General features: G+C 43.1%; 1 protein-coding gene across 1 annotated transcript in view; it reads right to left on the bottom strand.

The window, feature by feature from the left end:
• The window catches only part of SH3GL3 (SH3 domain containing GRB2 like 3, endophilin A3), a 105,100-nt gene that overhangs the window by 26,198 nt on the left and 51,319 nt on the right, over positions 1-27,583 (bottom strand). Inside the window, exons 3-8 of the mRNA XM_052659767.1 lie at positions 23,566-23,638; positions 21,055-21,198; positions 15,912-16,045; positions 11,651-11,809; positions 4,843-4,946; positions 1,529-1,638 (exon numbers count right to left, since the gene is read on the bottom strand). Coding sequence (XP_052515727.1) covers positions 1,529-1,638; positions 4,843-4,946; positions 11,651-11,809; positions 15,912-16,045; positions 21,055-21,198; positions 23,566-23,638 — 724 coding nt within the window. The remainder of the gene's footprint in view (positions 1-1,528; positions 1,639-4,842; positions 4,947-11,650; positions 11,810-15,911; positions 16,046-21,054; positions 21,199-23,565; positions 23,639-27,583) is intronic.

Raw genomic sequence — 27,583 nt, 5'->3', positions numbered from 1 at the left:
TTTCATTCCAATCCCAAAGAAAGGCAATGCCAAAGAATGCTCAAACTACCGCACAATTGCACTCATCTCACATGCTAGTAAAGAAATGCTCAAAATTCTCCAAGCCAGGCTTCAGCAGTACATGAACCATGAACTTCCAGATGTTCAAGCTGGTTTTAGAAAAGGCAGAGGAACCAGAGATCAAATTGCCAACATCCGCTGGATCATGGAAAAAGCAAGAGAGTTCCAGAAAAGCATCTATTTCTGCTTTATTGACTATGCCAAAGCCTTTGACTGTGTGGATCACAACAAACTGTGGAAAATTCTGAGAGAGATGGGAATACCAGACCACCTGACTCGCCTCTTGAGAAACCTGTATGCAGGTCAGGAAGCAACAGTTAGAACTGGACATGGAACAACAGACTGGTTCCAAATAGGAAAAGGAGTCCGTCAAGGCTGTATATTGTCACCCTGCTTATTTAACTTATATGCAGAGTACATCATGAGAAACACTGGGCTGGAAGAAGCACAAGCTGGAATCAAGATTGCCAGGAGAAATATCAATAACCTCAGATATGCAGATGACACCACCCTTATGGCAGAAAGTGAAGAAGACCTAAAGAGCCTCTTGATGAAAGTGAAAGTGGAGAGTGAAAAATTTGGCTTAAAGCTCAACATTCAGAAAACGAAGATCATGTCATCTGGTCCCATCACTTCATGGGAAATAGATGGGGAAACAGTGGAAACAGTGTCAGACTTTATTTTGGGGGGCTCCAAAATCACTACAGATGGTAACTGTAGCCATGAAATTAAAAGACGCTTACTCCTTGGAAGGAAAGTTATGACCAACCTAGACAGCATATTAGAAAGCAGAGACATTACTTTGCCAACAAAGGTCCGTCTAGTCAAGGCTATGGTTTTTCCTGTGGTCATGTATGGATGTGAGAGCTGGACTATAAAGAAAGCTGAGCACTGAAGAATTGATGCTTTTGAACTGTGGTGTTGCAGAAGACTCTTGAGAGTCCCTTGGACTGCAAGGAGATCCAATCAGTTCATTCTATAGGAGATCAGTCCTGGGTGTTCATTGGAAGGACTGATGTTGAAGCTGAAACTCCAATACTTTGGCCACCTGATGCAAAGAGCTGAGTCATTTGAAAAGACTGGGAAAGATTGAGGGCAGGAGGAGAGGGGGTCAACAAAGGATGAGATGGTTGGATGGCATCACTGACTCAATGGACCTGAGTTTGGGTAAACTCCGGGAGCTGGTGATGGACAGGGAGGCCTGGCGTGCTACAGTTCATGGAGTCGGACACGACTGAGCAATTGAACTGAACTGAACGTGGTGGAATTCATCCTTGATGTAAGTGCTCAATACAAGGAAGCAGGAAAGGGTGCATTACTAAGGGGGAAAAGCAATTTACCAAATAACCTAAGAGAGAAATTCAGGACCTCAGTGTAGCCACACAGAATTCAGCAATGAGCAATGAGCAAGCACTTTCAGGAGAGCCTTGCAGAAGGGCGTGCGGTACCCACAGAACGGTCAGCTCACCTGTTGTCTTTGCTGAGGAGGCGGTGGACACCCCATTGAGCTCGCTGGGACTCCTTTTTATGGGCCGTGGCTTGTATTCTCGCTTGGGGATGTTGGATGCAGCCGATATCCTGTGATACACATTTTAAGATGAGTCAGACATCTGATGAAAAATTCAAAGCCTCCAAACCTACATTTGTTCTGCCTTGTGGACCTACACATTTAGGTCCTAAGGTGATGGTCATGAAGGGGTTGGTTTTTACACATTGACCCTTGAGTAGCCCAAAGTGATGGCTTTGATATCCCAAATGTAGTTTTTTGGCTATATGCAGACATACCTCATTTTATTGCACTTTGCAGATATCTGCTTTTAAAAAAAAAAAAAAAAGAAAGAAAGAAACAACTGAAGGTTTGCGGCAACTCTTGTACAGCAAGTCTCTGGGTGCCATTTTTCCAAGAGCATTTTCTCACTTTGCATCTCTGTATCCCATTTGATAATTCCCCAAATATTTCAAACTTTTTCTTAGTTATCCTATCTTTCGTGGTGATCTGTGATTAGGGATCTTTGATGTTTACTGTTGTAATTAATATGGGCCCCAGAAACAGTGGCATGTGAGCTGGCAAGCTTAATTGATAAATGTGTGTTCTGACTGTTCTACCTACCACCTCCAGCTGTTCCCCCATCTCTCTCCTTCTCCTTGGGCCTCCCTATTCCCTGAGACACAACAATATTGAAATTAGGCCAATTGATTACCCTATAGTGGCCTCTAAGTCTTCAAGTGAAAGTCTCATACCACTCAGTTTAAATCAAAAGCTAGAAATGATTAAGCTTCGTAAGGAAGGCACATTAAAAGCCAGGAGAAGTCAAAACCTAGGCTTCTTGTACCACACAGCCAAGTTGTGGATGCAAAGGAAAAATTCTTTCAGGAAATGAAAAGTGCTCCTCCAGTGAACACACAAATGATAAGAAAGCCAAACAGCCTTATTGCTGCTATGGGGAGAGTTGTAGGGGTGTGGATGCAGCTCACGGATGACTTTGGGGGGTTCAAGACTTCGGTGAAGGAGGTCACTGCAGATGTGGTGGAAAGATTAAGAGAACTAGAAGTGGAGCCTGAAGACGTGACTGAATTGCTGCAATTCTCTGATAAAACTTGAATGGATGAGGAGATGCTTCCTATAGATGAGAAAAGAAAGTGGCTTCTTGAGATGGAATCTATTCCGGGTGAAGATGCTGTGAAGATTGTTGGAATGGCAACAGAGATTTAGAATATGACATGACTTAGTTGACAAAGCAGCAGCAGAGTTTGAGAGGGTTGACTTCAATTATGAAAGAGGTTCTACTGCGGGTAAAATGCTACCCAACAGCACTACCTGCTACAGGGAATTCGTCTGTAAAAGGCAGAGTCAACTGATGCTGCAAACTTCGTTGTCTTACTTTATGAAATTGTCACAGCCGCCCCAACCTTCAGCAACAACCACCCTGATTATTGAACAGCCATCAACATGAAGGCAAGATGCTTCACCAGCAGAAAAGATTAGGACTTGCTGAAGGCTCAGGTGATGGTTAGCATTTTTAACAATAAATATTTTTAAATTAGAGTATATATTGGGTTAGCCAAAACATTCATTTGGGTGTCTTCCATAAGGTGTTACAGAAAAACCCCAAAACAAACATTTTGGCCAACCCAATACAGAGTGGGTTGTTTTTTTTTCCTTAGACATAATGCTATTTCACACTTAAAAGACTACAGTTTAGCATAAACATAACTTTTATATGCACTGGAAAGCCAGAATATTCATGTGACTCACTTTACTGAAACATTCACTTTATTGTGATACTCTGGAGCCAAATTCTCAGTATCTCCAAGGTATGTCTGTATCTGTAAAGTATTTTCTCTCATAAAGTCTCTGAGGCATCTAGCAAGTACCAGGGATGAACTGGGCACTCAACAATGTTCACTTCCTTCTCTTTTTCCTCTTATAAAGATAGAATTAGGAAAAGACACACATGTGAGCAGGAGATGAACTACCTGCCTTCGAAAGTGGATGATTCAGAGACTGGACACATCTTGTGTCTTCCTTTTATAATTGCTGCATTGATTTCAGCCAAAATCCCTCCAAATTTACTCATTTTGATAATCCCATGTAAAACAATTATCTGTTCTCAAATTTGGTCAAAAAAGGGGGTGGTATTTCAACCCAGTATTTCAATTAATAGGGTTACTAAGCATGACATCACTGATTTTCAGAAAACCAGACAACACGCTCATCAGTAAAGTCATAAGGAACATGGCAATCTTTCTTTGACCATTTGGGGGCATTTTTGGCTCATTCAGTATCAGAGTCAATATTATAAACATGCCCTGATATTTCTGCTGGGGAAGTAAAAATACATCTTGTTCGAGATAATTACATACTATCTGGTGGGCTTCCCCAGTGGGTCAGTGGTAAAGAATCCGCCTGCCGATGCAGGAGATGCAGTTTGACCCCTAGGTCAGGAAGATCCCTTGGAGTAGGAAATGGCAACCAACTCCAGTATTCTTGCTGAGAAAATCCCATGGACAGAGGAGCCTGGCAGGCTACACTCCATGGGGTCACAAAGAGTCAGATTTGACTGAGTGAGCAGGCACACAAGAACCTGCTGTATAGCACAGGACTCTACTCAATGCTCCGTAATGGCCCACACAAGAAAACAGTCTAAAAAACGAGTGAAAAGTGTTCGTGGCTCAGTTGTACCCAACTCTTTGCAACCCCATGGACTGTAGCCTGCCAGGCTCCTCTGTCCATGGGATTCTCCAGGCAATACCGGAGTGGGTAGCCATTCCTTTCTCCGGGGAATCTTCCCAACCCAGGGATGTATGTATATGTATAACTGATTCACTCTGCTATACCTGAAACTATTAATAATACACGTTGTCTGAAGACCATCTCACTCCTCCCCACATCCCTAGATGTTGGGGAGTGGCCCTATACCATCCCACCTTCAGCTCAACTCTCATCATGTCAGCAATGAAGACAGGACCGCTCTGAAAGGGCTGAACTCCAAGGTAAGTGTGCAACCTGGGTTGCCCTAAACACAGGTCATGAAATAAGGGACTTGAGCAAAACGAGAAAGGAGAAAAGCTGCCAGACCTCCTTTCCAGGTTCTGTCCTATTGGACAAAGTCATACGGTTATTATCTCAGCACAATCCACACCCAACCATGAAAACCAGTGGAAGAAAATGCAACACAGGAAGGGGCAGTGGGAAGGGGGAACTGGGGAGAAAGATAGAGAGATGGATTTCTGACTTCAACTCTGCAGCCCTCGTCTGGCAGTCAATGGGGAGGCACTTACCTCATCTGTAGCTTGCTCTGCAGCTCCTGCAGAATCTCTGCGGACTGTCTGTGATAATCTAAAGCGGCCTCGACAAACACAGCCAGCTGGCTGACTTGTTCTACCTGCGGCACAAGTGGAAAATGACTCCGTGGAGGCCAGCGCCTGGGTCATGTTCAGACAGAGGAGACTAGTGACCCAGACCCGGCTTTTCAGGGAAGACCCCCACCCCACCACCAACAACAACCCTGTCTGCCTGGGCTCTGGTCGATTTTGTTTCATTTCATCACAAAGTAATAATCACACAGGTCATGGTAGAGAGCTAGACATGCTAGAGAAACATGTTCAAATTAGTTTTGATTATGAAGTTGCTTTAACTCAATAAAAAAAGTCTGTTTTTCCAATTAGATGATATTCCCGGGAGATGTGTATGCTATAAAGCTCATGGATCTGAAAAAGTAGAGATAAAGCTTTTCCAATGACAACTCAAGCCAACATTTAGTAAATGAATTTGCTTCCTTAGTGAAGTGTCTCTATCGGCAATTTTGAACTAAGTCACATCAAGAAAGTAAGTAAATTAAGCTGTTTTCAGGCTTCCCAGGTGGCGCAGTGGTAAAGAATCCACCTGTCAATGCAGGAGACACAGGAGATGCAGGTTCAACCCCTGGGTTAGGAAGATCTTCTGGAGGAGGAAATGGCAACCCACTCCAGTATTCTTGCCTGGAGAATCCCCATGGATAGAGGAGTCTGGTGGGCTATAGTCCATGGGGTCACAAAGAGTCAGACACAACAAGCAACTGAGCAGCACACAAGCTGTTTTCAGACAAGAAAAGAAGCCAGGGAGCAGGTCGTGCCCCAGGGCAAAGATATGCCAGCCCCCTATATGTATGTATTGCCATCAGCACAAAATAATTTCCCGGAAATAAACAACCCAAAGGAATGAACTAGGAAGACTCTGGTATCTCTCTTTCCCATGAACCAAGACATTCATGAAATTTGAGACCAAATTACAGGGATGAAAAAAAAAAATCAAAAAGTTATGTTATATAGAGAGCCCCAAAGACGTGGGGATGCAATATTTTAGGAAGAGACATCTCCAGTGGGGTATCAGAGCTCTGCCCCCAGCTTCCCTATATGTCTGGGGGGCTGCAACAAAAAAGAGGGATGAATGGAGCTGATTTCCACATGCCTCAGAGGAGGGGCCACTGGGTGGAGGTGATGGGGAGGGAAGGGGTTCCAAGAGTGAATGCCATGAACTCCAGAACCAGACAAAGCACAAACCAAAATCAATCCCGCTCTTTCCTAAACTTCCCCAGAGTGCATACCTCATCTCCTTACTTCATTTCTAAGTAACTTAGGGGGAAGTCTGCCTGCTTAGTCCCTCCTACACAATAACCCTGCAAAACCAATCATGGGCTCCTTTGCCTTCAAAGACCCAAGCTATTTTCATTTTCAATCATTGACTGTGCTTTATCTGTCTACACTTTAATTCTCCTTGCCCACGCACACCATTTTAAACACAGGCTCACTGTGTTTAAGATCTACATGGACTTCCGTTTGGGTCATTCTGTGATCCGCATCTGCACAATGAAATCCCATCATATCACATTTACATAACCACACTCTGTGGCTGGAAAAGCAACAAGCCTAAGCCTGAAATTTCCAAAAACCCAATAAACAAAACAAAGACAGCCTGGCCCCTGCGAAATTCTAAGGATTTAAGGTTCACGTCTTTGGCTTTTACACACGCTTTTAAATAAGTCCAGCACCATGGCCTAACAGGATCACAGCAGAATCTGCTTCAGGCTCCTCACAGTGCAAGAGCTGTGGCTGGTTAACAACTGCACCACACTCCTCGGTCTTTAGTAAGGTTAATTCATATAGATACATACATATTTTAAAATTTTTATTAATTTACTTTTGGCTATGCTGGGTCTTCATTGCGGCACAGGCTCTTCTCTAGTTGTGGCAAGTAAGGGCTACTCTCTAGTTGCGATGCACAGCCTTCTCATTGTGGTGGTTTCTCTTGTTGTGGAGCATGGGCTCAGCTGCTCCACGACATGTGAGATCTTCACGGATCAGGGGTTGAACCCATGTCTCCTGCATTGACAGGTGGATTCTTTACCACTGAGCCACCAGAGAAGCCCAACTCTTAAAAAGAGTGTATTTTTTTCTAATGTGAACCATGTTTAAAATCTTTATTGAATTTGTTAAAATATTGCTTTGGTTTTATGGTTTTTTTTTTTTTTTTTTTTTTTGTAGCCACAAGGCATGCAGGTTCCTAGTTCCCTGACCAGGGATTGAACCCGCACCATCTGCATTGGAAGGTAAAGTCTTAACCATTGGACCACCAGGGAGGTCCCAAAAGTCATTTTCTAGGGGCATGTGACTAAGCAGAAGCAAAACCAAAACCACATAACAGGTCTTTCACTCTTTGTTGGATGTGTCTTTCTACTAATGCAATACTTCCTAGATGTCTTCTTCCACATATCACAAGTCCCTTGATATGTCTATAAAATAATAGTTATAAATTCCCTAATGGCTCAGCAGGTAAAGAAATCGCCTGCCATACAGGAGACACAGGAGACTTGAGCGACTCAGGTTCGATTCCTGGGTCAGGAAGATCCCCTGGAGGAGGAAACGGCAACCCACTTCAGTATTCTTGCCTGGAAAATCCCATGGATAGAGGAGCCTGGCAGGCTACAGTACAAGGGTTGCAAAAAGTGGGACACGACTGAGCACACACTCATTCGTTCAATAGTAATAATAGTGGTGTGGAAGAGTTCTATGATCAAATAACTTTGAGAAACTGCCTTGTGTATTCTCTCTTAGGACTCTCTTAGAGATTAATTTTTCATATATTCATATAATCTGAACAGCCTTGTGATAAAGAAAACCTGTTTAGTTTTGGTTAACCCAGGGTTTCCCAAACTTATTTGACTGTGGAGACATTATTGACAAAACACAAACTACATCCTGTGGAATAAATTTTGGGAAACTCCACTCTAGATCAATGAAAAGCACCCAGGAATCTGGACTCTAGTCAGTCCACTTGTCCTGGAAGCCCATAGACAGGGGAGGAAGGGTTCCCAGGCTGGGCGTTTGTATCAAGAGAGCATACAGAATCCTGCAGATGCCTGCCTTCATGGAGCTGGGGAAATGGCATCTTTGTGTGGTATTTCTGGCTCTTGCCGAAGTCAAAGACCTACATTCCGTTATGTCAAGTCATGAGGAATAAGCTTCTCTGCAAAGACAGAAGAGGAGCATGTTAACAGGTCTCCAGGTGATTCAGCAGCAGTGGGGGGACTTCCCTGGTGGTCCAGTGGCTAAGACTCCCCACTCCCAACGCAGGGGCCTGGGTGCCATCCCTCGCCAGGGAACTAGACCCCACGTGCCACGACTAAGAGTTCACGTGCCTCCACTAAACATTCTGAGCACCATAACTAAGACCCGGCGCAGCCAAAAACATTACAATAATTGGGGAAAAAAAAGGCAATGGAGACTGGGAACCAACTTCTGAATACCCTGTACCCCCACCTCAGAGCCCATTGGGCCCAAGGGCCCCTCTCCTAGGGGGTGCTGCTCTGGGTGCCTCTGAGGGCACTGGCAGTCCCAGCCTGACCCAGCGAAGGAACCATCCTAGACCTGCCCCTCTGGGCTCCTGGAAAGCTCAAGGCCCCAAATGACTCCTGCTTGCACCTGCGTGTAGAATAAGGAAGCTACTCGGCCCCCAGCCAGAGATGAAGTAATGCTCGATGTCTCAAGTCCCACTCTTACTGACAAGTCCCTCAGGGACAACAGTGGGGGGCCAAAGGGGACTCTTCTCGCATTCCCAACTCTGCCCCAAATAGGCAGGAAAACAGAGGCCGCTTTCCCTTAGGAGTGTTGGTGTGAACCACTCAGGTCCTTCTCACCACCCCTTCCTTCTTTCTACACCAGAGGAGGAGGAGGCCTGTTTGATTGATGAGATCAGGGCAAACGGACCCTGTACTGGAAAGGCAAGAGGGTCTTGGCCCAGGAGGTCTGTTTTCTTGAAGAGAGTGGGTTTGTGAAGCGACTTTTCTGCTCGGCCCAACCACTCCCCGAGGGTGGCTCTACAGGCTAGACCAGGCCTGGGGGAAGCAGCTGGAGCCCAACGTGGGCACAGGCCCAAGCCGCCCACATGATTTTCCAGATGGTCCTGTCCTCCAGGCAGTGGGCTCGTTTGTCGTCCTTGTATGCCTGCCCCCCTACCTCTCACTGGGGAGAATGTAGATGGAGAAGACAGATAGGCAACCTCACCTGGAAACCCCTACAAATGGCCCGTTGGCTAGAGAATCAAGGGGAACTGGAGAACATTTTCCAGACCTTTCCTCCTCAAAAAGACTGCCAGACCACCTGGATGTGACCAGACACTGTTGTGGAAAAAGACAAGGCTGTCCCTTTCTGGGTCCCTTTCTTGCGGTTGCCACAAGCAGAGGATGAAGGCAGTCTTCCGGAGCTTCCACAATAACTTGTGAGTCTTCTCGACTGTAAACCTGAGAGGGGCAAAGTTAAGAGCAGCCTCCCTCTCATGAGTCACTCCGTAAATGGTAGCTCTCGTCACTGTCATCGCCACCACCACCACCGGTCTCCTTAGCACTGTCATTATCTCGAGAATCAGCAACCACAGCACAGATGGGTAAGGACCACTGTGGTTAAAAACAGCACAAGGAAAGGTGGGAAGAGAAAGAGAAGGAATCTCGTACCAAGGAAGCCTGCAAAGGCCTTCACCCTTTCTTTATTTTGATCTCTTCCCATCTCAATAGTCGATTTCCATAGAGATGTGAGCCCAGGTCCCAAAATGAGGGAGTAGACCCTGCTCCTCAGAGCTGAATGGAGCCACCCCACCTTTACCTGCTAAAGGAAACTTTAGGGGGAACCCTGAAATTCATGCCTCTGTGAGCCCTGAGTTACAAACTAGCCTTCTCCCAGGATAGCATGGGAAGGGGTTAACTCATTTGAGACAAGCAGAATACTGTCCCTGTCAACAAATGGACAAATGACTGAGCTTTTATAAGGACGGGATTATTTCTGATTTTGATTGATACTAGAAGGAAAACTGAGGTCTCTTGGGTCAACCACCAAGGAGAGAGAAATTGATTCAGGGCTCCCTAATGGAGTACTTTGTAATAGCTTATCACAGATTATGAATGAAGGTCACGACAAAGCACCTGGGTTAGATAGCATGTTTGCCTCAGAGTTTAAATCCATCTCTAAAGGGCACAGGGCCGGAGGGACGATCTTTACTGCAACCCAATAAGGAATACATGCATCTGATGCCTCTCAAAACACTCTCTAAATACTTCATTTTTGAATCAATATGGCAACCCAAGACAAAACTAAACCAAATGGCCTATGGTTTGGGGATAATTTCAAGGAAATGTGTATTTTTAAGGGAAAGCAAACAACAAGGGAAAACTGTTATACCACTTCTCATTTTTCATAAAGTGTAAAAAAGAAAAAAATCTGATAAAATATTTAAAAGGAGAAACAGAATGTGCTTCTCAGCACTGGGGTCTAATGGACATGGGAATTTCAAATTGTTTCCTCCAGGATTGATGTCTTGTTAACATTGAACATAATCTTTCCTTGACATCACCATGGCAGATAAAAGGTGCTCAGGAGACTTGGTTTGACTTGACTCAAAAGATGCAAGACCTCAATGTACCTTTTAATAAATTATTGTAAGTAGAACATAGTTTTGCAGATATATAAATCCTCTGACTTGTTCCAACAGGTTGGAAAGTTCAACAAATAGGACCAAAGTAATGCTGGGCTGAGGTGGCTCATGGCTTCACCAAGGCCAGGCTTAGGGCAGGAACTCCAGAGGCAGGTGGCCAAGCGTTCTTGAAAAATGCCAAATGACCTCTCATTGCCAAGGCAAAGAAGAGTGGCTTTCAACCTTCATGGTGTCCGCTTGGGGGTTACCATCCTGTTTAGTTTCATTTCCACCTGGTCTTCCCAGGTGGAAAAGCATGTGCCTGCAATGCAGGAGACACAGGAGACGTGGGTTCGATCTCAGGGTCAGGAAGAGCCCGTGGAGAAGGGAATGGCCACCCACTCCAGTATTCTTGCCTGGGAAACCCCATGGACGGAGGAGCCTGGTGGGCTACAGTCACGGACGGCAAAGAGCTGGAAACGACTGAGCGACTGAGCGCGCACACAAAATCTAACTTTACTTGCACAAATAAAATAAGAGCCGGTGGCAAGAATCACGGTACAAGAGAATGTTAGCATTTCTGAGGGATCTGTGTCAAGACCTTCACAATCCCCAAGTTCACAGGTACTACAAGGGTACAGCTGGCCATGTTTTCATATCCTGAAGGTTCACTGTGACAAGCAAAGGCACCGGAGAGCTGGATGATGAGTGAGGCTTCCCATGAGCCAAGGAAGCTGCTCCTCCTCAAACATCTGCCTCACAGAGCACATTTCAGTTTTAGCAAGACCGCAAATTACCATATTCTTGGGCTTTCCATTCACCTGCAAAACCACCAATAGTATAGCCTCAAATATCACAAGGGCAGCTCTATCATGCACTTCACCCAAGACAATCCCGCCTCCCCAGGGCTGACCTAAGCACATCTCTGAGGTAATCCCAGGATAAACAGGACCCTCTCCAGATCTGAGATTTGAGTCAGGACTTGCTGGATGTCCAAAGCTATTTCTGAGGCAGGAGATAATGGTTACGGAAAATTCCAAAAATTTGTAACAACTAAGGCTCCCAAGCTCCTCAACATGCTGACGACCCTGGTCATACAGTCAACGTTTTCATTCACATTAAAGTCTCCTGTTTGGTGTAAATACTTACATCATTTTCTAAAAAATTAAACATGCTTCTTTCAGCCAACTCCTTTGACTCTTCAAATTTTTCTACTGCTTGTCTGACTTCTTCATCTGGTATCTTACCTACTCGCTTCTTTTTATAATCGTAATCCAGGCGGCGGCCTTCCAGCTTTTTCAGGTGGTGCTAAGGGACAAAGGAGTCCTTCAAAGAACTGTTACACAACACAAACAAACTGTTGGCATTACGACAATAGTCATTGCTTTTTCTCAGCATAAATTCTAGGGGGCAGGACCCCACCTTATACTTCTTTTGCATGCACTCAGCATCTATTAGCAGCTCCTCTCACTGCTGGTCAACAAGGAATATTTGTGGAATGATTGAATGGGTAGATGGATGGATGGAAGATAGACTAAATGAGTGTCTATATGGAACATAAAGATGCAGTATCAGGTTTTAGATTAATTTTCCAAGGTTCTCTATAGAACCCTTCAATTAAGTTCCATTAATTTCTAGGTAATTTCCAACCAAATTAACCATACTCCCAAAAATGTACGTTTCTTTTGGCCACTCCTCACTAAGAAGTAGATTATAAAGCACAAATTTCTAGTATCCTCTTGAATACTTAGGGATCTTCCATAAATTTCCCAAATAATTACAAAATAAGTTGAATAAACGCTATTGATGAATGTAAGGCATACAGAGGACTGAAAGTATGATCTCTTTAACAAAGTAGAACAATTTAGAGGTGTCCATCCGTGGAATCCAGTGCCTTCTGTGGTAGTAAGTTCCCCATTACAGTCTGTTTAAGCTGAGGGCTCTCGTGTCAGAAATACTATAGAAGGGATCACTATACAGGTCAAGGGAGTTTACAATTATAACCCCTGGAAAACAGATATTTGATATTGAAAGTGTAAGTCAAAACAGACTTCCCACTGAAGCATGTGGGTAGCTTGACTATTCTTTTTAGTGGGAAGCACTGGTTCTAACTTCCACAATGGTTGGGTGAAAAAAGTATGAGACAAAAAGTCAGAACCATCTCTCTTACATGTTCCGTGACTCAGGGCAAGTCTCTAAACCCCTTCATACCTCCACAACTATGGCTGTAAATGGGGACAACCGGGCTTAACTTGGCTACTTATGGGTGATGAAATGTCTGTAAAAGCTCTTTGACTCCAACAAGACCTTTTATAGATATGTCAGGCATATGTTAAATGAATGGGCTTCCACTCAGGAGGTCCAAGATACATAAAGCATAGTTGAGACTATGAAAAGCCTAATGAATATTGGACACAAGTCTTGATCATCTATAGTATTAGGTTTAAATGTATACAGATTCTCCATCAAACCAGAGCTGAGTAACAAGTGGTACCACTTAAAAATTATCTTTTTCATAGGGAAAAACATCTAAGGCTATGTGTATTTTGAACATTTATCCCACTTTCTATTTAGGATCCACATTCATATCCAGCCACCCTACTGAACCAGGTCGAGTGGAAGAGCGATGTCGTCCAGTGAAGTTTCTGTCTTTCTTCAAGGACAACAGCATAAGAAGAAAGGGCATATTATGTATTTCCACAAAGGAGGTGTTTGGTTTAAAGGTTCTGCATTTGGGAAAGATACCTTGGTATCCCCACAGCTCATAATGCCTCTTCTCTAGAATCATCTGTTCAATAATAATCTGTGAGCACAAAGGCTGTGCTAGTCATCGTGACTACGAAAGTGAACAAAACCTGACTCCTTACTCCAAAGCACTTTCTCCCAAACAACAGAAACAGAGAAGCCGTGATACTCACAGCACAAGGAGCTGTGATTAAGTCCAGCAGAGAACAAGAGCTTCCCACAGGGCAGAACATCGGAGCTGAGACCCGTGAGGTGAGATGGCTCAGCCGGGAGAAGTGGGGAAAAGGAGAACGAGAAAGAACAGAGAGAGCGCCCAGTGCCATGGGGACTGTACCTAATTCAGTGAGGCTGGGCAAAGAGCTCAAGTGGGAAGGCGCTATCAAGCCCAACCAGTCAATCAACAGAGAGGAGGAAGGACTGGGAATTGGGGACTAAGCTGCTAGGTCTTTACTCCCCGTGGGCAGCTCCTGGAGGGCTTGTCCCTTAGGAAGACCGCTCTGGCTGCAATGTGGAGAGTGGACCGCAGGGGCCGAGATGTGAGGCTGGGAGTCAAGGGCTGCTGTGCTGATGTGTTTAAACATTAACCAGAAGAAGTCAATAGAGAGAAAGGGGAAGAAGGGAGGTTCTAGAGAGAGGATGATGGATGTGGCAAAGGCCCTGAAGAGGTGAGGACGAAGGATTCCGGGGCCCAGTGAAGGACTGGCCTGAGGGAGCAACTACTGCTGCTGCTAAGTCACTTCAGTCGTGTCCAGCTCTCTGCGACCCCATAGACGGCAGCCCACCAGGCTCCCCCGTCCCCGGGGTTCTCCAGGCAAGAACACTGGAGTGGGTTGCCATTTCCTTCTTCAGTGCATAAAAGTGAAAAGTTAAAGTGAAGTTGCTCAGTCGTGTCCGACTCTTAGCGACCCCATGGACTGCAGCCTACCAGGCTCCTCTGTCCATGGGATTTTCCAGGCAATAGTACTGGAGTGGGTTGCCATTGCCTTCTCCAAAAGAATAGACAGCAACTGCCCTGATATGGAAGAGGAAAAAGGAGGACAGTGGGAGTAAGGCTCTGAGCGAGGTGCTGGGCATGGGGTAGCAGAATGTTCTAGGAGTTCCTGAATGGATGCTTTCATTTTTCGTTCAACCTCGCCAAGTTCCCCTCCATAGACCTTGGTCTCAGTGTAAATTCTAAACGTCTACACGGGCACCCCAGACTCTCCCCTGGGAAGCTCTGGGATACAGCCCAGGAATCTGCATTTCTAACACGAGATGATGATGCTATTGCTCGCCCTGGGACCACACCAGGAGAATCACTGGGCCTGAAAAAGAGAAAGGGGGATCTCCCCAAAGTTCAGATGGCTTCCAAGCTGGTCCCCGGCTGCACTCAGATCACTCTTCAAGGCCCCAGGTGTTAGACTTCTGGGCAGCTCCTCAAGAGGGTGCCCAAAGAAGGTCTCAGTGCAGGCTGTCCCTCCAGAATAGAAGTCCCTGGTGGGGTGGAAGTCTCAAGGCTGCTTTTGCGCATCTGCCAAAACACCACCAAGCAAGTGATGTGTGATTATTTACAGGTCCCTGAAAGCTCCTAGATATGCTCTGGAGGGCCATTTTTAACATTTTCCAAACACAAAATTGGGCTTCCCTGGTGGCTCAGATGGTAAAGAATCTGCCTGCAGTGTAGAAGACTTGGGTTCAGTCCCTGGGTTGGGAAGATCTCTGGAGAAGGGAATGGCAACTCACCCCAGTATTCTTGCCTGGAGAATACCATGGACAGAGGAGCCTGGAGGGTTACATTCCATGGGGTCGCAAAGAGTCAGACACGACTAAGAGACTCACACCAACACTAAACACAAAATGCTGATTCCTAGATACTGATTTCCATGAGAAGTAATGGAAAATAATGATCCCTAGTGCAATGAATTGAAAGACGCAGCCTGGATGGGAGGGGAGTTTGTGCGAGAATGGATACATGCATACGTATGGCGGAGTCCCTTTCCGTTCTACTTGAAACTATCACAACATTGGCTATACTTCAGTATAAAATAAAACATGTTTTAAAACTAAAATAAAAAAGATTTGCGAGAGTAACACTGAAACACATACATTACCGTATGTAAAAGAGATAACCAGTGGGCATTTGCTGTGCGACATAGGGAACCAAAGCCAGCCAGTGCTTTGTGATAACCTAGAGGGCTGGGATGGGGAGGGAGGTGGGACAGAGGTTCAAGAGAGAGGGGACATGTGTATACCTATGGCCGGTTCATGCTGATGGACGGAAGAAACCATCACAACATTGTCATTATCCTCTAATTTAACATAAAAGTTAAAACAATAAATAATAGATGGTGGCATTAAAAAAAAAAAGATGCAACTAATACCGCATGATTTTGATGATCAAAAAACCAGTACAAAGTTCTGGAATCATTTTGTTATGTGAAAACGACTGTAGAAATAGGTATCTTGAGCTTGGCTTCTAGCTGGCTTCAATAAGACACAGAATAAAGGTCTGACTGTCCTGGAACTCTTTCCTGGTAAGCCAGGTTACCATAACTGAGTTATTATTTTACCACCCACAGTAAGATGATGTTTTCACTGAGTTGCTATGGAAACGTTCTAATGATTTTAAACAGTCTAAACATCATATTAAGTAGCAACAGGCAGATTTATAGCCTAGAAAACTTACCCCGATCTCTTTTAAATCTTTGTCTTGTAGTAATTGAAGTGGATCAATAAAAGTTTGCTTTACATTAATATCAAGAGAGTCTTTCACCTCAGCCATTAGCTTCATGGATTCACCAACTTCTATCAATGCACTGCCTTCAACAGAGAATACAAACAAAAAAGGCCCTTTAGCAGACTTCAAATCTAAGTGAACAGTGATATTTATTTAACTCCTTCCCCAAAGTCTGTGATGATCAATGATGTGAAATAAGGTCCTCAGTCTGGGACCTCTGAATCTTGACCCAGAGAAAAGAAAATGTTAAAATGAGAAAGTCTTTCTATTTTACACATTTTCCTCACTGCTTCTGCGCTTTTCACTGCAGAGAATTAAAACCAAAGCTCCGACAGACTGAGGCACTTGCCGTATCTGCCACTAGAGGGGGATAAAGCTCCTTGATTTTAAACTGGTGGTTTTGTGACCTGGCACCAAAGGTTCCTCAGAAACTAGAACAAAATCCCTCTTTGTAAACAGTGAAAAGGATTCATTCATGGGGGCTAAGTATTAACCAATAAAGATGACAATAGAAATAAGTGAACAAATCCTCATCTCAGCTTCTGGCTTCTAGGTCTTCTTGAGGCCTTGTATTGAATACTCCCTGTATTCTTGAGATGGTTCTAAGGCTCCCAGCCCTTTCTGATCAAAGAAAGCCTGGCAGTGTCACACACACAGGGTGGGCAGAATCTGCTCCTGCAGTGAAGTGCAGGCCAGCCACACCGAGCTTGAGCAGCCACAGGCAGCTTCAGCTGGATTGAACCCTGATATTTGGCACCAGCTAACCTGCAATAGTACACAAGTAGGCATTCGGGGCGGGGGCAGGGAGGCGGTGATTCTAGGTGGCTCATGGTAAAGAATCTTCCTGGCAATGAAGGCAATGCAGGAGACTCGGGTTTGTTCCCTGGGTGAGGAAGATCCCCTGGAGGAGGAAATGGCAACCCACTCCAGTACTCTTGTCTGGGAAATCCCATGGACAGAGAAGCCTGGCAGGCTGCAGTCTATAGGGTCACACAGAGTCAGACATAAGTGAAGCGACTGAGCATGCATGCACACATTCTGGCAGCTGAGCACAAGGAGGGTTGTAGTGACCAAGCTGACCAAACTCTCTTTGCATCGAAGCCCCTGCCCTGTCACCTGACCAGATGCACCGCAGGGCTGTCCATGGATGTCAGGGCCTGCCTGGCGGCCTCTCCTGTTCCTTTCACTGGTCAGCCTTCAGAACAAGGAATAGGTCGTCTTGATCCCAGTCACCCAGGAAATAAAATAAAATTCACATTATACTGCTCCAAAGGACACTGATACCCTCTGAGACTAACATTTGAGGGTCTTTTTTTTTTTTCAAGTTTTCAAAAGACTTTCCCCCCAGTTTCCTAAATGAATTACTATGGCCTAATATCTGAATTCTCAATTGCCATATCTTGCCTTGTTACCACTACAAGAGGAGCAAACATGCCAAATTCTCCAGGAAGACTTAACAATTCAATTCACCCACAATTTATCAATTTAAAGTAATCTCAATCAAATTATATATGCTTTTCTGTGGAATTCCCTAGCGGTCCAGTAGTTAGGACTTGCCTTCACTACCATGGGCCCCAAGTTCAATCCCTGGTTGGGGATCCTGCAAGCTACACAACGTGGCAAAAAATAAGATAAAATTAATATTTTTTTTTGTTTTTAGTAGAAGGAACTTAAAAGAACTCTAAATTTCATCTGGAAAAATAAAATAGGTGAGTATGTCTGTGAAATTTTTATAATTTCTAGGGGAAATTTAGTTAAATATATTTTTAAATGATGATACTTAACATGGTACTTGATCAAAGCAGAGTACAGATCCAGAAAACAGAAGAGAAAGATCAGAAACAAATTTAAAATATTATATATAAAATTTTATAACAGAAAAGCTATAGCTGAGAAAGGTTGAACTTTTCAAAAAACTATTAGGGCAACTAGCTATGCATTTGTGAGAACACAAAATTAAAACCCTATTGCACAGTATTTGTCCATTAAACTCAAGAGCTTAGAAATTTAAAGGTAAGGAAAGAAAATATAGGTATGAAAATTAAGTATAAATAAACATTTGTACAGTTTATTAGTGCAGGGGGAGGGGTGGAAATGTTTTTCTAAACAGGATACCAAAGCCATAAACCATAAAAGAAGATCAGTGAGCCCCACTAAATAAAAAGCAAAAATCTTTCTCCGTTAAAATGATCTCTGTCTACAAGAGCAGAAGGTACAGGCATACCTGGGGCAAAACTTCATCCAACATATGTGACAGACAAAGAGTAGATATTCTGACCACTGAAAAAGGCTCACAGGGACTTCCCTGGTGGTGTACTGGCTAAGACTCTGCGCTCCCAATGCAGGGGGCCCGGGGTTCGGTCCCTGGTCAGGGAACTAGATCACAAGCCACAACTAAAGGTTCCACATGCCACAACGAAGATGGAAGATCCTACACGCTGAAACTAAGAGCCAGTGCAGCCAAATAAATATTTACAGAAAAGAAAAAGTTCACGGAACAGTAAGAAAAAAAATGAACACCTTAATATAAAAATAAGCAAAAGACACAAATATAAAACTCACAAAGATGATGAAAAACATAACTAAAAAATCTGCCTCACACACAATCCAAAAAATGAAGTTAAAACAGTGCCCAGATACCGGTTGTATTTGCTAGAAATCAGATGATCAGTTATTTAAAAGGAAACTAACAGGATAACTCTCAGAGTTAGTATAACTGTGCTGGAAAACATTCTCATACCCTCCTGGCAGGAGTGTCAATATGGTATAACCCTTCTGGAGGGTCATTTGAAATTATGCTTCAAAAACCTGAAAACTAAGCATCCTCTTGACTCAACAACTTAATTACTAGGAATTTCATCTAAGAACATAATCTTGGATATTTCCAAAGCTTTATCTAGGAAAGTGGTTATCATAAATGCTGTGTAAATTTTTTTTACATTAAAAAATCTAAATATCCAGTAAATGGGATTCATTGAACAAACTATGGCTATATGGAATATTATGCAGTCTTTTTTAAAAAAAGGCCTGTGTGGAATATGACTCAGCCATGAAAAGGAATGAAACTGAGTCATTTTTAGTGATGTGGATGGGCTAAGAGTCTGTCATACAGAATGAAGTAAGTCAGAAAGAGAAAAACAAATATATTAAGGCATATATGTGGAATCTAGAAAAATGGTGCAGACGACCCATTCCTGCAGGGCAGGAGTAGAGATGCAGACACAGAGAATGGGCATGTGCGCATGTGTGGGGAGGAGGGGAGAGTGGGGTGAATCAGGAGAGCGGCACTGACAGACACGCGACCACGTGTAAAACCGATGGCTGGTAGGGAGCTGCCAGGGCACAGGGAGCTCAGCCTGGTGCTCTGTGACGCCCTACAGGGGAGGGGTCGGGGAGGAGAGGGCGGGGAGGGGATGCGTGCATACACATGGTGAGTCACACTGTGTACGACAGAAACTAACATAACACTGTAAAGCAACTATCCCCCCCAGAAAAACAGTGGAAAGTACTGCGGAAGATTGTTTAACAACAGGGACCGTGTTATAGTCAGTGGGAATAAGCAGATTACAAAAGGGAATTAGGGTATATATACTATAACCCCACTTTAATATTTTTAAAACTGTATATGAACAAATACAAGAATAAACCAACAGCATTTAATATAAAGAACAAACAACTCTTGCAAATGAAGCAACTGACAAACAACTAATCTCAAAAACATACAAGCAACTCCTGCAGCTCAATTCCAGAAAAATAAACGACCCAATCAAAAAATGGGCCAAAGAACTAAACAGACATTTCTCCAAAGAAGACATACAGATGGCCAACAAACACATGAAAAGATGCTCAACATCACTCATTATCGGAGAAATGCAAATCAAAACCACAATGAGGTACCATTTCACGCCAGTCAGAATGGCTGCAATCCAAAAGTCTACAAGCAATAAATGCTGGAAAGGGTGTGGAGAAAAGGGAACCCTCTTACACTGCTGATGGGAATGCAAACTAGTACAGTCACTATGGAGAACAGCGTAGAGATTCCTTAAAAAACTGGAAATAGAACTGCTTTATGACCCAGCAATCCCACTGCTGGGCATACACACTGAGGAAATCAGAATTGAAAGAGACACGTGTACCCAATGTTCATCGCAGCACTGTTTATAATAGCCAGGACATGGAAGCAACCTAGATGTCCATCAGCAGATGAATGTGGTACATATAAACAATGGAGTATTACTCAGCCATTAAAAAGAATACATTTGAGTCAGTTCTAATGAAGTGGATGAAGCTGGAGCCTATTATACAGAGTGAAGTAAGCCAGAAAGAAAAACACCAATACAGTATACTAACGCATATATATGGAATTTAGAAAGATGGTAACGATAATCCTGTATGCGAGAGAACAAGAGACACAGATGTATAGAACAGTCTGTTGGACTCTGTGGGAGAGGGCAAGGGTGGGATGATTCGGGAGAATGGCATTGAAACATGTATAATATCATATATGTAACGAATCCCCAGTCCAGGTTAGATGCAGGATACAGGATGCTTGGGATGACCCAGAGGGATGGTACGGGAAGGGAGGTGGGAGGGGGGTTCAGGATGGGGAACACGTGTACATCCGTGGCAGATTCATGTTGATGTATGGCAAAACCAATACAATATTGTAAAGTAATTAGCCTGCAATTAAAATAAATACATTTAAATTTAAAAAAAAAAGAACAACAAAGAGTATAACTGGGCCCATCACTGGGGAGGTAACTATGGGTGATGCTGGCATCTTCTTTTATTTTACTTGCCTGTTTTCTAAATGTCTTACGATGAACATGTATTATTTTTTAAATTTTAATTAATTTAATTTTTGACCATGCCATGGGGCATACAGGATCTTAGTTCCCTGACCAGGGATAGAACCGCGCCTCTGTGTTGGAAGTGCAGAGTCTTAACCACTGGACTGCCAGGGAAGCCCTGAACGTGCATTTCTTGATAATAGGAAAAATTAATAAGGGTTGTTAAAATGAGGGTTTTGTGCGTTACCAAAACTCGACGAAGGCTACGTGCTCAGCTCTCCCAGTGACGTGGTAATACTCACCAAAAGTGGAGCCTTCCCCGAGCTCCTTGCCATATTTCAGCATGCAGTCGCCCAGCAGGCCCTCCGTCTGCGGGTACCCCGTGGTTTTCACCTGGCCTCGGATCTTCGACACAGTGTTCAGCATTCCTAGCTTAGCTCTGTATGCTTAAAAACATTACCATTTGTAATCCCTTCAAGTGGCACAGCAGAGTGACAGGCACACAGCATTTAACAAATGCAGCCGCGAAATCAAGGTCGCCCTAGACTCAGCGTCAGAGACCAGAGACAGGAAGGGCCCTGTGTGACCCAGTTTCTCACAAGGCTTCCTAGATTACTAACTAGGATAGGCGCTAAGGGCCATGAGGAAAAAGAGAAATTAGGGCACAGACTGTTGACTCCCAAATAACATTGTAGTAACCGAGGCTATCGTTACCCTACCCACAGCTAACTCATTGAGTCAAGACGCGGACACTGGGGAAGACATATTTTCCTAGGGACCGACTGCAAACTAAGAATAGAATGGCTGAGGTGGGTGTTTCAAACCAATTGGTGGTTAACACCCACCCCCACCCCCAAGAGTGTATCCAGACTGATGGTCTTCAGTGTTATGGTACCAGGGCACTGTGCGGCACACTCCCATTTAGGAAGCAGAACCAGCAGGCAACAGACACTCCCATGGTGAACAGGAGTCTGTGCTGATGGCCCCTTGGATGCAGCTCCACTTCTGGACCCAAGGGAAATGGTGGGCGGCCCCTAGATCCTTTCTCTGACCTAGGCCATGAGGCTTGACTAATCCCAGCTCTGTGCGACACACCACGCTAACTACTAGGACCTTAGAGAGACCAAAGACAGGGACGCCCTGGTGAACCAGTGGTTAAGACTGTGCTTCCACTGCGGGAGGCATGGATCCAATCCCTGATCAGGGAACTAAGATCCCCCATGCTACTCAAGGTGGGCAAATAATAATTTAAAAAGAGAGACACCTAAGACACACTCTGCCCTCAGGGAGTTCACACATAGTTCTTGGAAGGCAAAAAATCTAAGATGTCATTATACAAATAAAGTCTTATGTGGTATACAGAAAAGAAAATATAACAATATGCTGAATAAAGATGGAAAGGTGCCTCCATCTCAAAAGTTCAGAAATAGAGTAAGATGCAGAAAAGGAATGCTTATGGTTTATAACCAACAGATAAAGGGTAGGCTGCTTTGACTGAAGAAGAAATTAATACAGAACAAATCAGGAAATCCTTAGCGGAAAATTGTACTATGAACTGAACTCCAAGCTAAGGATCTGGGATTTTATTCTGCAGGCTATGTGATGTTTGAGATAATTTTAGGCAGTAACGGGATAAACTTCTATTTTCTCTGATTTTAATAATTACATATTTATTTTCATGTATTCTAGGCTACTGTTGCTACTGCTAAGTCGCTTCAGTCATGTCCGACTCTGTGCGACCCCATAGACAGCAGCCCACCAGGCTCCTCTCCTGGGATTCTCCAGGCAAGAACTTTAATGTGCCTGCAAAACACCCAAGGATCCTGTTAAAATGTAGAATATTTTATCCAATGTATGTTTTTAGATTTATTTCCTAGATTTTCAGATGTTTGGATGTGTGCTGATTCCTACAGCCAAGGGAATCACAGTAATTATGTACAAATAATAAATTCATACAAAGTAAAAGCAGATTTGGAAATCCACAGAATTCAAAGCTTGGACGCCCTCTGTTGGTCTCTATAATTTAGAACTCAGGAAAACTTCATCAAGGGAATCCTGCTTCTGTGCCTAGGAACGGAAGACCTCCTGTCAAGAAGCTGCAGGAACAGCGGATATTCTCCTGTTTCTGAGGTTTATCCGATTCACTTCATCAGTGTTTGAGCCATGAAGTGAAAGCAGTTTCAAAGTCACTGACACTGTCAGAACAGGATGGCAGAATTAAAAAGAAAAAAACAGAAGAAACAACTGAATAAGGAAGTATTGACAAAATATTCAGTGGGTTTCCAAAGCCTCTCTTCCTTAGGAAAGGGCCTTAGGGCTTCCCAGGTGGCACCAGTGGTAGAGAATCCATCTGCCGATTCAGGAGACGCATGTTCAGTCCCTGGGTGGGGAAGATCCCCTGGAGAAGGAAATGGCAACCCACTCCAGAGTTCTTGCCTGGGAAATCCCAGGCCACAGGAGCCTGGTGGGCCACAGTTTGTGGGGCCGCAAAGGATCGGACCCAACAGAGCACACACGCACGCATGCAGCAGGCTCTTGCTCTAAGATCAAGGCTCCATCCAAATAACGTCTCCATAGTTCACAGAAGCCTCTGCCATGTTTGCCATCAGCTAAGAAACACTGCAACTACCTTTAGTCACTCAACTTTAAACTACTTAATTTCATTATTTGGACATAGAGGACATTGTTTCTAGATCATGTCAACCATACGCTCAGTAGATACTGGTTATTAGAATCTGTGATGCTCAGTAAAATTCAGTTATTAGAATCTGTGAGTGAACAATTGAATATTTCAAGACATTTTCTAACTTTACCTGGATTTGGCTGAAGATATTCTGTGGCTTTTGAAAGAATTTCTGCAACAGCTTTATTCGTAATGTCTATTTTCTTTTTAGAAAAGAAAGAAACATAAAAATATTAGTAAATGACAAATTCAACAGAAAAACAAACAGAAGAATAAATTTCATTAAGTTAGTATTTATAACAACACTGTTATAATGATTTTAACTCCAATGAGCCTTTCAACATTTTGAGTAGACAGAATAGTTTCTTAACTTTTAGATTCTGGGACATCCTTTCAATAATTGCTCCTCCCAATGACAGTAGAGAACACTAACTTCTTTTTCAGCATTAAAATGAATATTAATGTAATTTAGGAAACTTGCAAAACTTATTATGCTCCACTAGATTATTGGATATACTTGAAGGTCTCTCAAAACCAAGCCAACCAATTCTGGACACTCTGGCTGTTGGTTGACCAGAAGATATGAGCATATACAGTAAAGTTAACCATGCACATTTCAATAGCTTTATTTTATACCATCAGTAGTCAAAAAGAGAACGTTTTAAAGTAAAAGGATATTCCACTCATGAGAACAATTTAAAAATCATCAAAATAATGAGAATAAATATTTGTTTTAGGTTTGATGTTAAGTTTGAGGGAATCCTAAGCAATGCATTTGTATTGTAGTTTGAAAACTCCAAGGGAATTTGCCTAATGACATAATGAGTTGGTGATAAATGTGTATTTCATCTGTTAATGTATGACTTAATGGAACCTAAAGTGAAGTTCACTAAAAATGATCGCCAGTTTTCTATACTGAAGTTATTCTTGTTTAGTTGCTAAGTAGTGTCCAACTCTTCGCAACCCCATGGACTGTAGCCCACCAGGCTCCTCTGTCCATGGGATTTCCCAGGCAAGAATACTGGAGTGGGTTGCCATTTCCTTCTCCAGGGGATCTTCCCGACCCAGGGATCAAACCCATGTCTCCTACAGTGGCTGACAGATTCTTTACCACTGAGCCACAAGGAAAGCCCAGTACTGAAATTACTAACTGTATGAATAAGATCCATATGTTTAGCTTAAGGCTTAAGACCTGGGTTTGAGATTTATAACTTTGTATAAATTCAATATTAATTAAAGCACAACTTGGAGTGGTCATTTCATGTACACAGTTCTCCTGGGACATGAAAAGTCACTAGGTATCTAAGAATCACCTCTGAAGGGTGAGGGTGAGAGGAGGTAGAGGCGAGAATACTTTCTACTTAGACTCTTCTATTTCTTTTGGGGGAAAACGCCAAGAAACAAACAGCCCAAAACTCAACAGGCCTTGCTCTGCACATACTGGCAGTGCTTCCAAGACAGCCCAGGAATGAATACAGGGAATGAATCCTTTACAAATGAAAGAGGATGCCACTAACCATGTTGGCAAATGCGGTCAATCAAGATAAACACTGAAAAAATAACTCACTGCATAAAAACAAAAAAAATTAAAAACAAAAACCTTGCTTCTAGAATAAGTGGAAATACTGGGGGTAGGGTGGGTATATGTGTTCAGATTAAGAAAATGCAATGAAGGGATTTCCCTGATGGTCCAGTAGTTGAGACTGCCAGAATTATCTTTTTTTTGGTTTTACTGATTGATTCTACCTTTTTGCTGTTATTATTGTGTATTTGATTCATCTCTCATTTATCTGTATTGATTTCTTCCTTTCACCTAGAGTGATTTGTTTGCTGTTATTTTCCTACCTTTTGGTTTGAATGATTTATTCATTCTCTTCCAACATTTACTTTCTGTTAAATGCATTTAAGACAGCTATATATCACAGGTTTTGACACACAGAGTTCTCATGACTAAGTGATCTTTAATTTTACTTTCCATTTCCTCTTGAGATAAGAATTATTTTTGCATGTTCTTCCATTTCCAAACATCCAGAATTTGGAAACTATACCTTCCTTGTAATTCTTGTGTTCTACGATTTTACTTAGGAAATTTGTTTTTTTTTCCTACAGTCCAGTAAATAATTGATTACTGAAACTGTTTTGAAGGAATTTGAAGTGAATATAAATTCTCAATTTGAGAAATGAAGACTATATTTACTTACAATCAAATTTATTAGTCATATTTTATGCAAATTCCCTATGATCCTATTTATTATTGTCAACTTAATCTGTTATTTTATGGGAAAGCTATGCATTTTTGTCAGTTCTCTATGTATTTCTGATGGCTTTTGCCTTCTATATTTAGCTGCCATGTTATATGATGCATAATGTTGTATGATGTCATCGTGTTCCAATAGACCACATGATACATCTTCCTGTAATGCTTTAAAATCTCCTTTTTCCAGCCAGTACTCTTTCAGCCTCAGATTTTACTTTGACATCACTTTTGCTCCCCTGTTGTGTGTGGTCAGCACTTGTCATGGCATGTCTTTCTCCACTGTTGTTGTTCCATCGCTAAGTCACATCTGACTCTTTGTAACCCCAGGGACTACACCACGCCAGGCTCCTCTGTCCGCGGGATTCTCTAGGCAAGAATACTGGAGTGGGTTGCCATGCCCTCCTCCAGGGAATTTTTCTAAGCCAGGGATCGAACCCACATTTCTCATGTCTCCTGCATTGGCAGGCGGGTTCTTTACCACTGAACCAACATTAACTTTGTCATTTCTATGTTATGTTTCAGGTGAGTCTAATATCATCTAATTCACCTGTTGTAGAAAGTCCTTAAAGCTTCTTGTCACCTATTAGATATTTCCATGCTTTTTGATGCTGTAGCAAAACAGATAATAATTTTATTTTTATATTTGTTGTGTCACTCACTTGGGTTTGGGGAGGAAAAAGAAGTAATCAAGAGAGGTTTCAGTCCATCAACTGAAACTAAAATTCCTGAAATGTGCTTTTAAATTTAACCTTTCAACTGAATCACTTTGTTAGTAATAACGTTGCATAAAATATCTTTATTTGTAAAGAAACTTTAAAGTAATTTTAGGTATGCCAGTGATGTTTAAATGTTCTGTGTTTCTCATTCTTCCAAAACTGTTTCCAAAAGCAAAACAAAATAAGCTTTCTGTTAAAGCATTAGCATTTCTAGAAAATTAACTGTGCTCACCCAGAAAACAAGAAACTCCCCGGAAGACAGTGAGACCAGGTCCAGGGCATCCTGTAGAGGGTAGCCCCACACACACCCTGCATGGCACAATCTGGGGCTGGACTCTCTTCCCCAGCATCTGCTGAAAGCCCTGCTACCTGCTACAGCCTCCATCTTACCCCCAAGGAAGCCTTTCCTTGGAAAGCAGAGAAAGCTTTGATTTCTCTCAGCCCTCTCTCATTGGGGGAGTCTGGTTGTTAACACAGGGTTATGTTTAAAGGTCCCAAGACAAAAGGGAAGGGAATTGAGGAGACTGATAAGTAGTGATGGTCCCACTTTTGCCTCTACCTAAATTATTTCACGGGCTTCCCTTGTGACTTAGTGATAAAGAACAGGCCTGCCAATGTGGGAGACACAGGTCCCATTCCTGGTTCAGGAAGACCCCCTGGAGAAGGAAATGGCACCTGCTCCACTACTCTTGCCTGGAAAATCCCATGGACAGAGGGGCCTGGCAGGATATAGCCCATGGGGTCGCAAAAGAGTTAAAAATGACTTTGACTAAACAACAACAGCAAAGGACTTCACACAGGGGACCAGGAAGCTTGTTCAGAGACACAGAGTCCATAGTCTTCCTTTGGAACATGATAACAATCATTTCCCTGTACACTCACTGGATTTTTTAGATGTTTTCACACATATAATTTTTTTTTTTTTTTGCATAATTCTTAAAACATCCATGTGAGGCAAGCAGAGCACACATTATCATCCTGTGTCACAGGTCACGAAAGTTTGAAACAGCTTATCCAAGTAGGCGCAACTGGTTCCAGTGGCAGAACCAAGATAAAAGTTGCTGTGCAGCTGCTGTAACACATGGAAACAGAGTCCTCCACACATTAGATCAATGTTTACGTATTTGAAGAGTCTCCTCCCAATAGTACAGTTTGACTCTCCAAGATACTTAATC

Source organism: Budorcas taxicolor, chromosome 21 (genome assembly GCF_023091745.1).
Source record: "Budorcas taxicolor isolate Tak-1 chromosome 21, Takin1.1, whole genome shotgun sequence".
NCBI classification, from domain to species: domain Eukaryota; kingdom Metazoa; phylum Chordata; class Mammalia; order Artiodactyla; family Bovidae; genus Budorcas; species Budorcas taxicolor.
This window is presented reverse-complemented; position numbering and strand designations above follow the sequence as displayed.